We start from the raw sequence: 15,686 nt of genomic DNA, 5'->3' as shown, positions 1-15,686 counted from the left end.
GCAGAGTCAGCTTCACGCAGGGAAGTAAGCAGAAGTTATGGAAGGCTTTGGGCGCTGATGAACATCTGCACAAAAACAAACAAAAAAATAAAGATCACATCAGCTCTGTTAGTCAAAAGTTATGTTTGCTCTTCAATCCAAACTTGCATTAAACAAAGTCTGCAGATGTGGGCAGAAACCTCTATCCACTCCTCAGACTTTATTTCCTGCTTGTAAATGAATGATCTAAACTAAACCGTTGTTTTTATAACATGCAACTTCAATGATTTTTAAAAATAGTGCCACAGTGATGTCGTTTTAATAGATTATATAATTTACAAAATAGATAACAGAAATAAAAGCTGCAGTTCAGAGGTTTTAAAATAGTGGGTTTGATTCTTGGGAACGTGCTCTCATGACTGGGTTAACTGGACGTCCAGGACCACAGAACCTTTTGTCTCTGTTCTCAGCCTGTTGTTCATTTAGTTCCTAAAGTTCTATTTAAATGAAAATTGGTTTCTGTTGCTGTGCAGAGAAAAAGACGCCTTTAGGTACAAGAGCTTTTCTGCACAGGACTTTATTTGAAGTGTGAATACAGACACATCAATAATTAGTACATAATCAAATCAAGAGATGCCTGAGGATTCCCACCACTAATATGAATTCCCTCAAGGAATGCAAAGCCTTTATTTAGTTCTGCGTTGCCTTTTTATTTCAGCTTGGATAAAACAATTGAGTGGGGGTGCAAATTCACAAAATTCTTTCTAACAGAAAAGTTTGGGAGTCAAACTTTGACGTTTGGCCTGAAGGACTCTGATCACAGCTGAATTAATTTTTTTGTAGTTTTATAATGAAGTCATCAGTTGACCTTACTGTGTGTGACCTGTTCTAGTAGACCTACCGTATACCTACAGTGAACCAGCAGTATACTTACCATGTACAAACATTAGACATACAGTAAACCTACAGTGAACAGCCAGTTACCTACAATGAACCTAGAGTAAACCTACAGCATACCTACACTGTATCAACATTAGACTAACAAACCCAAAGTGAACCAACCAACCGATTACCTACGCTGAACCAACAGTATACCTACATTAGACCTACTTTGAGCAGATAGTAGACCTACAGTGAACCAACCAATTACCTGCCGGTACATTGAACCTACGTTATACCAGTAGACATACAGTTAATCAACAGTGAATCAACAGTAGACCCACAGTGAAGCTACATTGTACTGTACCTAGACATAAATTTTTCATTCATTCAACCTTTATTTAAACAGGTTAGTCCCACTGAGCCACGAGGACTCATTTACAAGAGAGACCTGAAGATCTAACAATAAACCTACAGTGAACCAACCGATTACCTACATTGAACCTATAGTATACCTACAGCGCACCAACACTAGATGTACAGTAAACTTACAGAAAACCATCAGTATACCACCTACAGTGAATAAACAGTATACCTACAGTAGACTTGCTGTGAGTCAACAATAGACCTACAATGAACCAACATTAGATGTACAATAAACCTACATTGAACGAACAGTATACCTACAATAGATCTACCTTGAGCCAACAGTAGACCTACAGTGAATCAACCGATTACCTCCACTGAACCTACAGTAGAACTACGGTGAACCTCAGTACAATTTGGTAACGGTCTGTTTTAAATGTGCTACATAAATAAATCTAACTTGACTTGACACCTACAGTAGAAATACAGTGAACCAACAGTATACCTTCAGTGAACCTAAGTAGACCTTAGGAGGATTGATGTTTGTTCAGAATTAATAAAAAGAAACCCAAATTTTAGCATTTTCAAATGTGAGATGCTTGGAGACTTATATTTTGAAAGGCAACAATAATAAAGTAACACTGGCCAAATAAGATCCTCTGATTAAGAAACAAACAAAGAATAAACGCTGGATCTTAACGTGTTATTTCTTTCACAGGCCCTGAAGCTTTTGTCCCAGCAGAGCAACAGGTGTCTTGAAGTCTTACCTCCATGAATGAGATTAGAAGACAGACTATAAACTGGGATGCTGTCGTCTCTTCTGAAGTACTTTGAATCCAGACCAGCAGAGTCCTCACTAACAAGATGAGAAAACCACTTCAGTTTCAATCAGACTCCACGACACAAAGAAAACTAGACAGGCATTAGCTTTTTCACAGAAAACGTGTGATGGATGCCGAGTGGCTTTACGGAAGAGGAGAAAGTCAGTTGAATAACAGCTGAACCCTTAATGTTAGTAGTAATCGTAGTAGTAATAACAGTAGTAGTAGTAATAATGTAGTGGTAGTAATGCAATAGTAGTAGCATTAGTAGTAACAACAGCAATAGCAGTAATTTTAGTATTACTAACAGTAGTAGTACTAGTAGTTGTAATAACGGTAGTTGTAGTACTAGTAGTACTAGTAGTACCAGTAGTAGTAGTAGTAGTACCCATCCCAACAGTCTAATATTACCTGCCTAAATGATTATAGACCTGTGGCACTCACTCCATACCAGCTAAATGCCTAGAGAGACTAATCATCAAATACTTGAAAAAATCTATACCACCAACACTGGACACTTATCAATTTGCATACAGGGAGAACAGATCAACAAAAGACGCCATTGCTATCACAGTCCACAAACTTCTGGGACATTTAGAGCTCAAGAACAAATATGTTAGGCTGCTATTTGTCGATTTTAGTTTAGCCTTTAACACCATACGGCCGAACAAACTCCTACCAAAGTTACATGATCTTGGACTGAACAACACTCTATGCAATTGGATCTTGGACTTTTTAACAAACCGCACACAGTGTGCGAGAATGGGCAAGCACACCTCCTCCACTCTTTCCATCAGCACGGGGGCCCCACAAGGCTGTGTGCTCAGCCCATCACTTTATACTCTCCTCACTCATCAGGATATCTCCTCACTCATGACTGCACAGCCTCTTCACCATCAAATCTCATTGTTAAATATGCTGATGACATCACATTGCTGGCGCTCATCAATGACAACAATGAGACAGCATACAGAGCCGAAGTACAACAATTGGAATCATGGTGTCACAACCACCACCTGGTTCTTAACATAAAGAAAACCATTGAAATTATTGTAGATTTTCGCAAACAAAACAAAAACACCCACTCGCCATTACATCAGAAATGAAGTGGTTGAGAGGGTCACAAAATTCAAACTTCTGGGTGTGACAGAGAACCTGACCTGGGGTACTAACAGTGTCTCAGCTATCGGAAAAGCCCAGCAGCATATTTTCTTTCTGAGGAAACTGAAATGGGCCAAAATTCCTCAGCAGCTTATGATCAACTTCTACAACTGTGCTATTGGAAGTGTATTAACCTATGGATTCCTAGTGTGGTTCTCCAGCTGCACTAAGGCAGACCAGCAGGCTCTTCAGCGGGTGCTTAAATGGTAAATGGACTGTACTTATATAGCGCCTTTCTATCTTATTTAAAGATACTCAAAGTGCTTTACACTACAATCTGTGTCCTCATTTACCCATTCATACAGCACTCTACTAGATCTCTACAAAGCTAATTGAATAAATCATTCTAATGAGACTAATCAGTGCTTTAGATCACATTCATACACTGATGGGACACACAACAGAGGCTATGAGGGGTTCAGTGTCTTACCCAAGGACACTTCAGCATGTGACTGCTGGTAGATTCGAACCCCCAACTCTCGCATTGGAGGACGACTGCTCTAACCACTCAGCCACAGCTGCCCCAAAACAGCTGAGAAGATCATCGGGATTACCCACCCAGAGATCAGAACTATCTACACAACCCGCTGTCTGAGACGAGTCAACAACATCCTGCGGGACAGGTACCATCCTGCACATGGCCTTTTCCACCTGCTACCCTCAGGCAGAAGGTACCAGTCCATAGGTGCCAGGACTACCAGAATGTCTCACAGTCTGTACCCACAAGCTGTGAGACTATTAAACGAACAGCATCTCTCCGTGACCCCGCCCACTACCCTTACATCTCAAATCGCATTATGACAATAACTGTGAAATGGATATTGCATTGCTGCAGCAACCAACTACTACCCTTCAACATCTGGCTGTTTACAGTTTTCCTTTCTTCTATCTTGACCTTATATGTTGTATTATTATCTGTGTTCATCAGAACCTTGCAAACTTCTTTCGTACCACTATGTGCTAATTCACTAATGTGTAGGTGTATGATTCTCCATGAAAAATTTTGTTGCTGTTCATAATTGTTGTTATTATGGCAATGACAATAAAGTTTAAAGTAAAGTAGTAAGCATAGTAGTCGTTGTATTAATGGTACCAGTAGCACTACTAGTAATAACAGTAGTAGTAGTAGTAAAAGCAGTGGAAGTAACAGTAGTGGTAGCAGTGGTAACAATAGTAGTAATAATAGCAGTTTTATTATTGGTAATACTGTTGTGGCCTTTATTCAACACTGATCATCAAGTAAAAATAGATGACACTGAATCTCTGATTGACAGCAAAAAATAAATAAATCGGGGTTTACTGAAGAGCTCAAAATAGTCATCACTCGAACAGCATCTTGAAGAATGGACCCAAAAAACTAAATCTTACAGACATGCACAGATTACTTTATACCCCTTTCTGTGCATCATTGCAAATCTCTTTTTTTTCTTATTTACTCTTATTTGATACACACACATACACGAACGCACACACACTCATAAGGAGAATGTTCTCAGGTCAACTCGACCCAAGCACACAGCTCTGTCCCAGACCTCATGGCCTTTGCACTTCCTGCAAAGTAAACATATTCCTTATTTTTCACATACACAGTACTGGGTCTTTCTGCCAACACAGTACAAACCTCCCTTTCTCTTATCTGTTTGATGCAGCTCACACCTCCTCCCCTCCTGGTCCAGAATCACATGGTTCCACTTCCATAATGAGAATAAATGATTCCCTGTAGATAAGCCTTTCTCCAGCTTTCCTGGACCATTGCAAACCTTTGGCTTTTTGAATAATACACATTTTAGCCTTCAAAAAAAAAGTCTACTTCAGTACTAGTAAAGGTAGTAATAATATCAGTAATAATGATAATAATAATAATAACAGTAGCAGTAGTGCTAGCAATAGTAGCTGTAGTAATAGTATTAGTAGAAATAGTACTAGTAATATTAGTAGTAATAGTAGCAGTAATAATAGTACTAGTAAGTACTAGTAGAAATACTAGTAATAGTAGTAGTAGCAATAATTGAGTAGCAATAGTAACAGTAGCCACAGTAATATTCCTAGTAGTAATATTCCTAGCATTAGTAGTAATAGTCGCTGTAGCAATAATAGTATTAGTAATAGTAACATTAGCAGTAATAATAGTACTAGTAATAGTAGTGGTGGTAGTAGTAATTGTAGTAATATCAATAAGGGTAATAATAGTAGTAATAGAGGTAGTGGTAATTGTACAAGTAACACTGTAGTGCTAATAATCGTAGCAGTAACAGTAATAATAGCTGTAGTAACAGTAGTACTAGTAAAGGTAGCAGCAATAGTAATATTAATAGTGGTAGTAATACTAGTAGTAGTGGTAGAAGACAAAGAAGAAACAAAGTGCAAGCCAACAGAACAGAATGGAAAAAGCACAAGATATAAAATAATGCATAAGAACAAAAAGGAAACAACGTATGCATAAAGAAACAAAATGATGCATAAGAAGATGAAAAAACAATTTGGAAGCATACCAAAAGATTGTAAAAAAGTTTTAAAAAAATCAGACAACAAAAAAGATACAAAAGGAAAAAATATGCTGAAGTAGATTTCAAAGTGGAAAAACATCATGTAAATGTAGTTTAATATTTTAAGAATAAAAAAAGTTACAAAAGCCTAAATATTAGCCATGAGGTCCAAAATGAGCTGAAAACAGTGTCAATGCTGACTCAGCATTTATTCATGAGTAGATTAAGACTGACATCACTAAAGGATAAAAATACTTACTGGTACATGGTACTACTATATTTATTCCTTTGATCACCACCACCACCCATACACAAAGTTAAACTGTTTAAAAACTTGTTGAATCCCCTGTAAACTCACAGTGGTCTGGTGTTTGTTTGTCCAACTGGATCAGCAGGTTTACTGGGCCGAGGATGAAACTGGGCCTAAACAAAACACAGTCACAGCTTCAAAACTCAAAGGTCTAACAGCTAAAGACGTGACTCACTCTGTAATAATCAAACACTAGGCTTTCTTAAAGGAATGCATATCGCCTAGTTTGTGTTTTTAAAGACTGTTAGCTGTAGTGGCCACCTTGAATATGTTGTAAATGAACCAAAACAGTTCATGCTCAATAATCCAGGTATATAATCCAACAATTTTCAGTCAGGTCATCTGGACAGTTTAGTTTTTTTGCGCTGAAACGTTTCACCTTCCATCCAGAAGGCTTCATCAGAAACTTGCAACACACAGCTGATTCTTCCCACAAACAGCTTACTCCAAAGTGGAACAAACCAGTTATGTTGGTGCTAAGATGGTGTCTTTGGCATGCCCCCTCCTCTGGAGCCGGCCCTCTTCTACGTTGACAGTCTTGTCAAACTGGTTCAAAACCAAAACAGTCTATGCTTAATAATCCAGGTATACCAAAAAAAAACTGTCCAGATGACCTGACTGAAAATTGTTGTGTTGTAAATGAACTTACAGTGATTACCATCTGAGAATATAACTAAAATCAGCCACTAGTTTGTGAGATATTTTGCTAACACTGCAAACAAACGAACACACAGGTATGAAGAAAATAATTTTTTTTCCCTGGCCTTTGGCTGCCAGTGGGTGATAAAAACCAGTAAAGGTGTCGTACCTTCAGTCCTGTCGCTGCTGACAACACAGACGGATTCTCCAAACATTCAGGAGACTGTGGTTTTCTGGACAGTTGGTTCTCATTTAGCTGCTTGTTAAGCCAATTTATAACTGCAGTGGTAAAAAAAAAAAGACAGCGTTAAGAACTATGTTTAATCTTTATCACTTTACTAAAAAAAACACCAAAATACATCCAGTCTGTAGTTTACCGTTTGAAAAGGTGCAGAAACTGCCTCAAATAAAGAACACCACTTCCTCTATAACACCTACAGGAACTAAGCTCTACTTCTTTCATAGTCATTCACAAATCTTTACTAGAACTAGGTTCAAATTTCCTAAACTATTTAAAAACTTTACTGTCTGAAATCTGTTTCAGCACACTTGCTCTTCTTTTGTTTTCTTACCCTCCTTTTTGCAACAGTTTTGCTCATTATAGCTATGGTTTTATTCATGTTAGCTTCAGCACACATTTTGCTAATTTTATTTTCACTTTTCATCAGCGTGCCAAAAACGTTTTTCAGTGCCTTGAACCTGCTGGGATTAGCTAATCCATTTTATACACAGATGGATATTTTGGCCCAACCCTGTTATCAGGTGTGCAAGACATTATTCAGTGGCTTCCTCACCGTTCTCATTAGTTTTTAACACTTCTCTGCTTTCATTTAACTTCTGTACGGTCATCTCTAGCTGCTCCTTCAGTTTGGAAACCTGCAAGACAAAACAGTATTGTCAAGGTTGTCCCTCCCTACAGGAAACTCCTTCAGGTGTAGTCAATTACCAGGGCCACAGGGACCAAGGAGGACCTACATATACAGGTAACAAACACCCGTCTATTCTTCAGGAGAAAAACAAATACGGTTTGTCCTAAAGGTTTCAGCATCCTGTCACTTTTGGGCAGAACAGTGTAAGATGTTATCATACTGAGTTATGATCAGTTAAAGTTAATCAAGTAAAAAACAAATATGATAATCTTGAAGTTGGAGTTGAAGTTCATGAAAATGTGAACATAGTTTTATATCAGACATACAGGCGCATCTAAAAAAAAAAATAATTAGAATATTGTGAAAACGTAAAAAAAAAACAAGTTAATCATTTCAGAAAGTGAAACTCATCACATACGTAAATTCATTACACAGAGTGAAATATTTCAAGCCTTTATTTTTTGACATGTTGATGAATACGGCTTATAGAAAATGAAAAACTAAAATTCAGTACCTCAGAAACTTAGATTACCAGTGCATATCCAGCATTTGGCAGCTTTGGCAGTGTGGGCAGGTGTCAAGTCCTGCTGGAAAATGAAATCAGCATCCCCATAAAGCTCGTCAGCGAAGGAAGCATGAAGTCTCTAAAATCTAAAAAAAATGACACCTGGACCTGCCATTCTGTTGGTCTGTGTGATGTGGGCCTGTGTCATTTTTGTGTGAATGAGTGCCTGACTAATTCATGTGCTCTCTCTAGACTTCTCATTAGCTGGAAGAATGAAGGAGGCCAGAGGAGACGGTGGGCTGACGGTTGCTGGCTTCTCTCTCCAGCCTCCTGGTTCTTTGTAGATAGGATGGTTGTATCTTTTCACTCAATTGTTGAGCTGAGTGTCATTGGGACTGGAAGTTACCAGCTGTTATTGTGTTTTTGGTTGTAGGGTTAGTCCTCAGACCACAGGGCGATGGGAGAGGCTCGAATACGACGGTCAACTGCGGGCTGGTTCAGGGCTTCTCCCTCTCTTTTTGTTTGTTTTAGCTGGGGCTCTCAGTTTGCTGTTTTGTTCAGGTGATTGATGATTAACTCTTAAATAAAATCACAAATAGCTGGGCTTCATATGTTGTGCATCCTGTGATTTACTCCTGGACATCAGGACCATAACAGTTTGTTTCTCCTTCCTGTTCCTCTCAAACCCCAGCCGGTTGAAGCAGATGGCCGCTCGTCCTGAGCCTGGTTATACTGGAGGTTTCTTCCCATTTTTTCCCTTTCCACTACTGCCTTTGTGCTTGCTCAGGATGGGAGACTGTGACGAAGTGAAGATTCAGATCAATCTGCTGGCTTCCTTAAATAGATAACTTAATCCTGCGGCCACCAAATGGGCCAGAGCAAAGGACCCCCAGTCCCATATTCACAGAGCACTCCCCCATAGAGTACCTTGAGGAACACAGTCAAACGCCTTCGCCAAATCCACAAAATACATGTAGACTGAATGGGAAAACTCCCATGACCCCTAAAGGATCCTAGTGAGGGTAAAGAGCTGGTCTAGTGTTCCACAGCCAGAACAGAACCTGCGTTGTTCCTCCTGGATCTGAGGTTCGACCAACAATCGGACTCACTTCTCCAGTACCCCTGAATAGACCTTACCAGGTCTTACTAAGGAGAGGGATGCCCCTGTAATTGGAGCACACCCCTCCAGTCCTATTTTTGAAGAGTGGAACCACCACCCCAATCTGCCAATCCAGTTAACTACCCCCAATGTACATGCGATGTTGCAAAGGCGTGTCAACTAACACAGCCCCACAACATCCAGAGCCTTAAAGAAATCAGGGAGGATCTCATCCACTCCTGGAGCCCAGCCACCATGAAGCTTCTTAACTACCATGGCGACCTCAGCCACGGTTATAGACAGACCAACTCCAAAGTCCCCGACTCAGCTTCCTCCTTAGAAGATGTGCCGGTGGGATTGAGAAGGTCTGAGAAGTATTCCTTCCACCTACCGATGACATCACTGGTTGAGATCAACAGCACCCCACCTTCACTGAACACAGTGTTAGTAAAGTGCTGCTTTTTCCTCCTCAGCTGCCTGATGGTTTGCCAGAACCTCCTCGGAGACGATCAGAGTCTTTACCCAAGGCCTCCTAGAGCTCCTCCCACATCCGAGCTTTTGCCTCAGCAACAGCAAAGACTATGGATCGCTTAGCCCTCTGGTCTTTGTGTAATGAATCTATACATGAGTTTCACGTTTTGAAGTAATTGACAAAAAAAAAAACAGGAACTTTTTCATGATATTCTAATTTTTTTAAGATGCGTCTTCATAAAATAAATATTCTCTTATCCAGCTGATGCAGATGAAGATTAAACACCACACTCCCTGTTTTATAGATTTAATCAAACCTGTTTGAACATATAAACCACCCAGTGTCTGCTTTATGTGTTACGATACAAAAAAGGAAAAAGGTTAGCAGCAGCTGTGTGTCTAGATGTTTCTTACCTCCTCCTCCTTGGTAACGAGCTGCTGCTGAGTGATCTGGAGATCCTTTTCCACGCTCTGAAGCTTGCTTTGTGTTTCCTGGAGAACCTTCTCCTGGGACACAGTCACCGTGTTTTTCACTTTGATTTTTCCAACAAGACCTCGGACCTCTCCTTGCAGCTTCTTGATTATACCATTAGCCTAAATCAAATTTAAAAAAAGAAAGAAATGCATTTAAAATGAAGCAGAAACTTCTTTAATTAACAGTATTCAGAGGTACAGTCTTTTCAAACCAACCACCTTTCATTTCATGGTCATGGTAACTAGAAAATGGCCCTTGATTTCTAACAGCTTCCATTAAAGGATATATTAAAATATGTCTGTTTTTTTTTTTACCAGGTCTTAAAAATTAATAAAATCTTCATTGAACAACCCTTGAAACATCACACCATGCAAGTATTTAACAAAAACATTACCAAAGCATAGAGGCAGCACAAATACCAGCTATCAGCATGGTGGTGGAGGGCTGATGGTTTGGGCTCCTTGCACTCACTAAGTGGACCATGAACTCCTCTGTAGACCAAAGGGTTCTGGAGTCAAAAGTGAGTCCATCTGTCCAATAGCTGAAGCTTGAACCAAACTGGGACCAACAGGACAATCATCCTTGATGCATCGTAGCATCTCTTTATTAGCATCCTGCTTTTTTAATAAATCTAGCTCCAAGGTCTGGCTCCTCGGCCAGTCCTGGAAGATTTGTTTTTCATCTGAAGACTCAACATTTGTCCACACCTGACTCAGAGGACGTAGAGGTTCTGATAACTCTTTGAACATGTAGCTATGGCAAGCAGCAAGCAGACTTTAGGCATCAGATAAAACATTTTATAATCACATTCGTGCAGAACTTCCAGGAAACCTATTGTATGCTTGTTCACCAAAAGCTCCCAAGAATAACCAAATCTTACCTCAACCCTACAAAACCTGAATTATTGATCATCAGGTTGTCATTTAGAGTTTGTGTAAATTACATGTTGAGCATGCGTCCAGCTTTACAAACCTTTATTAGCTCCTCTGACAGAGATTTCACTGTTGCTTCTAGTTTTCTTATCTGCAGTTCTTTACTTTCTGCATTTTCTGCCACTGATTCCTGAAAAACAACAGAAAAGGGCAAAATTTAAATAAAATTAGGTTAATTTCATATCTAACAAGGTTGAGTGAGGTCCTCTGGACAGGTTTTTAAAGAACCCATCCAGAGGATCTGACTCAACCTTGTTAGATTTATTGACCTGGATTATTGCGCATGCATTAGGACATTCATCTCATCATTCAGTCAGAATTTAGCTCTGATTGACCCAACAATAAAAATATTTGAGGTTTACAGAAGCATTTTATCCAATTAATAGAGTACAATAAAATTAAATAAAAGCTCTACACTTACAGCAAACAAAGAAGCTCTTACCTTCTGATGCTGAGTGGCCTCCAACACTTCTTTTGTGCGGCACATGAGCATATCTTTATCTTTGACTTCCTGTTCCAAAACAGCTACTCTCATTTGCAGCTGGCTGACCAAACGCTCCTTTTCATGGACCTCAGTGTCCAGAGTGCTGTTCTCCCTCCTGAGAGTCAGAACCTGCTGCTTTGAACGTTTACACTCCTGCACACATGCATCACAGTTGTGCAAATACATAAAAAAAGTTTGACTTCTTAAAATGCAGTTAGTTTAATTACGTCTGCTGAAATGAAAAGTTCTGGGTGAATGCCTTGTTATGACCACTGGACTCTTTCCTCTATATTCCACAGACTTCAGTCATTCATTATTGCCATTAATTGTAGACAAAAAGTACCAGCAACTGACTACTACCACCTACTACACTGGCATCTTCTCTCACACTCTTTTTCAAGTTTGCCTCTTCGATAGAAGTATCTGACCTGATTTGGATATCAGAACCAACTACTAGGCTCAATGGGAGTTACCTGTCTAAATAAAGGTTGAATGAACTTGAGAGCTCGTCCACCTCCACATGACATTGTTAAAAGTCTGCCTATCCTATTACTCACATTTAATCACAACCATCACCCAACCCTATATGGTACTGTTCCTTTCTTCAATCAGCTACTGTAACATATACTTTAAACATCTGTAGCAGACTCCAATAATTTCCATTACTTCCATAAGCTCCAACCTGTCAACAGAGCTGATGCGTATGGAAAACTACTTCCTTAGCCTGGATCCTGACCCAGGTATGGTCCACATATCTGAATGAGTGACTCTGTGTTGTTCCATGGAAGGAGTCCAGGGCTCTCTGTTCCACTTCCTTCATGTAGAGCCTGGCCACAATCAGTGACACTGAAGATTTCACGGTACAACCATACATTTGTCTGTAAAATCTGTCACTGAACTTGAAATTAGTAGTGGAAAGACAAAGAAAGGTCCAGCAGGGTACAGGTCTGGTCTGGGGTGAAATTGGTCCTGTTAAGACAATCATCTGAGGTCAGTTTCTACGGCTTCTGATGAGCGGATAAAGGTGAACAGTGAAATGACATAAAAACATAAATGTTTCCCCTGGAGCCACCAAGCTTCTCTCACACACTTTCTTTAGCTCTGGAAACATTTTTAGTTGTCTGCAGTAAAGAGAAGAGGGACCATCTAGCCTGTTATAAGCACAGTTTAAAAGCCAGTTTCTCTGAAGGTATAGGGATGCATAAGTGACTAAGACATAAGCTGCTATAAAAATGATAAATATCCCATCACACCCGCTCCCCTTGCATTAACCCACCTCCTCTGAACCAACGAATTTGACCTTCAGGTCTCGGATGATGGACTCGTTCTTGTATTTCTTTTCGGTCAGCTCGCTGCAGGAGCTCTCCAGCTCCATCACTCTGCTCTGGAGCTGCTGCAGACTCTTCTTCTGAGCGCTCTCCAGCTCCTGACGTAGCTGCTCCACCTCACGCTGAAACCGGCTCTGTAACTGAAAAACACCAAACAAACAAGACCGTTTCAGGGGAAACGTCTCCCAGCAATGACCAGAGTCTGATCTACAGTCTGCTCTGTGGGGATGTTCCAGATTGCTCTCCCCCGACTCGTCCCTTCTTCAGAGGTCATCACGGCGAGCGACACAAAAGATTTAAGAAGTCGTTTAACCTCGTATGATCTTTGTGATGCAACCTGGTCTCAAGATTATGAGATTGCAGCACTGACCGCAAAGCTACTGCAGACCTACATTAAGATGATTCTGAATAATTTTGTAAATGTAGTTATACAGTATTTTTATATGTGAATGTATTAATGTGGTATAGTTATGTTCTGCCATTTTAGGCAGCCATTGTAACAAAGGATAAACAGCTCTTATTCATGATTAGGTGTAAGAACAGTAGTCATCTACAGTATCTGTAGATATCTACAGTAAGTGATAAGGGCAGCGCTTCACACGAAGCTGCAGCCTCCGTGCATTTCAGTCTACCCTTGTTGGACGGCTGTACTGGAATGTATTTTCGCTGTGCTTAACTGTGCAATGACAATAAAGTTGATTCTGATTCTGCAAGTGATTACTACAAGCAGAATGTCTGTTCACTGGTAATGGCTCTTTGCCCCACCATACATGTTTAAAAATAAAACAATTTTTTTTTGTCTCTAAGCAGGTAGTTATTACACAAAGAGTTTAACTCTATTTCACAACCCAATGTGGACCCATCACACCGTGCTCTTAATGCAGATAAAGTCTTCTTTGTTGGAGGGCCAGAGATGAGGGCATGCTAAACTAAAAGGAGGCTCAACGTAAACGTGCAAGTGTTTAGTGTTGTCTTTTTAACATAAATAGCAGCTCAGCATCTTAATGTGTATAATTTTAAAAGAACACATTATAGCAATGGCCAAGAAAAGCAAAGAACTGGTTAACTTTGACCTTGATTTGTGACCTTGACCTTGAAGCTGGGGTGATGGAAAGTGCAAACAACACTCCGTTAGTGATGCTGCATATGTGTATGAAGTTTCATTAAATTATCTTAAGCGGATCAGAAGTTATGGACAGACAGAGACCGTTCCGTAACACGTACCGCCTTTGATGGGCGTATGAAAACCTGTGCACAGGTAAGTCTTACCTCAGCCACCTTTTCCCTCTCCAGCTGCAACTCATCGAAGTGACGGCTGGACAGAGAACTGCTCTGACTTGTCCATTCTGAACGCACTTTCTCCAACTCTTTGGATTTCTCTGAGAGAGTCTGTTAAAAGAGATAAATGCATCCAATGTTCATAATTAACATTCATTAACGGGGCAGAACAGATTAACATAAATCAACATGAGGCAGGCACCTGGACGTTATATAAACGAGAAGAAAAACTGGTGCTTTCTTGGTGTTGATCGTTTAAATGGTCTTCTTGTGAAGGCGTTTAGAATTAAATGTCTGAAATAGCACAAACTCTTAAGATTTGTTTGTACTTGATTTAATTATAAAAAAAATAAAGATAAAACCTAACAGCTCAGAAAAGCACAAGAAAGGCACCTCAAAAACTTTCAGAAACAGTTTGTTAATGACTTTTCTAGAATGTTGGCGCACCGTGCTACGAGGCTAAAGTGGTTACAGAATGACTCGGGGACTAAAAATAAGTTTAGGGTCCATGGCCTGGAAACACCCTGGTCCTGAAGTCTTGAGAAGTGGTGGTTAATACTCAAGACAAAACCCACAATTCTAACAAACTACAGGTGTTATGATTGAATGGGCTGCCATTAGTCAGGATTTGGACCATCTTCAGCACCGCAGAGTGTAGGATGTTTATCTTTACTCAGGGACAGCATAATGAAATAATTGTTGTATTTTGTGTGATGACATTCGTTCATTCATACATTTGGTCCAGAGATTCACTGATAGCAAGCCAAAGTGATTTGAAAAGTTCTTAAATGCTGAAATTTGACTTTTTTAGAATCTAAGACATCAGATATACTTGTAAATATACTTCAGTGAACCACAGAAATATCTGACAAAAGTTTAAAAAACAGTGAAGCAGGAACTTTTGAGACGACCAGACCAGTTTTTTTGTCTTAGGTCTGATCTATGAAGATAAATTAGTCTCAAAAGTAGTCCCAGATTTGTACGCTTACAATAAGATCCACAAGCATACCACAACTTTTACAAATGGATAAACAGTTTTTTCAAAAGTACACATTACAAATTGCACAAGTAGGAATATTTTGCACATATCAATTGTTAAATGCGTAGACAAATCACCTGTGGTGGACAAATCAGTCAACACAAGTGCACGAATGAGCTGCTTGTGAAGGTGACTTCTGAGACTTTTTTACTGCTCCAGATTCACAAAGGAATGCTGCTTTCAAGGCTAGTGAAAAGATGGGACATTTGAGCCTTACCAGATTTGCTGAGTTATTGGGAAAAGACATGACTCACTGTCCAGATGACCTGACTGAAAAATGTTGGATTTTATACCTGGATTAATGAGCATGGACTTTGCTGACATGACTCATACTTCAGTGTTTCCCCTAGTTAACTTGCTATGGCGGGGTGCTCATCTCATCTATGATTTTTGTTGATGGGGAGGGACAGAGACATGTCTGAGTGCAGCTTGTACCAAGAGTTTTTGAGTGGGGGCGGGGGCTGTTCAGCATGAAGGAAGAGGCACCTTTAGCTTTTTTAGCTAGAGAGCCTGTATTTCACGCTGCTAGTGCTATGTCAGTGCCAGGGGGGTGGGGGGGGGGGGG

At 39.9% G+C, this 15,686-nt stretch overlaps 1 protein-coding gene across 1 annotated transcript in view; it reads right to left on the bottom strand.

Moving 5' to 3' along the window:
• Positions 1–15,686, bottom strand: part of sass6 (SAS-6 centriolar assembly protein) — a 23,044-nt gene continuing 7,358 nt past the window's right edge. Inside the window, exons 7-17 of the mRNA XM_037674737.1 lie at positions 14,074–14,193; positions 12,753–12,944; positions 11,435–11,629; positions 11,033–11,122; positions 10,000–10,179; positions 7,436–7,517; positions 6,811–6,920; positions 6,051–6,115; positions 4,064–4,084; positions 1,992–2,080; positions 1–65 (exon numbers count right to left, since the gene is read on the bottom strand). Of these exons, the coding sequence (XP_037530665.1) occupies positions 13–65; positions 1,992–2,080; positions 4,064–4,084; positions 6,051–6,115; positions 6,811–6,920; positions 7,436–7,517; positions 10,000–10,179; positions 11,033–11,122; positions 11,435–11,629; positions 12,753–12,944; positions 14,074–14,193 (1,197 nt within the window). The 3' untranslated portion in view covers positions 1–12. The remainder of the gene's footprint in view (positions 66–1,991; positions 2,081–4,063; positions 4,085–6,050; positions 6,116–6,810; positions 6,921–7,435; positions 7,518–9,999; positions 10,180–11,032; positions 11,123–11,434; positions 11,630–12,752; positions 12,945–14,073; positions 14,194–15,686) is intronic.

Source organism: Nematolebias whitei, chromosome 3 (assembly GCF_014905685.2).
Source record: "Nematolebias whitei isolate Nwh7 chromosome 3, NemWhi1, whole genome shotgun sequence".
NCBI lineage: Eukaryota > Metazoa > Chordata > Actinopteri > Cyprinodontiformes > Rivulidae > Nematolebias > Nematolebias whitei.
Note: the sequence above shows the minus strand (reverse complement) of the source record. Positions and strands in the feature narration are given on the sequence as shown.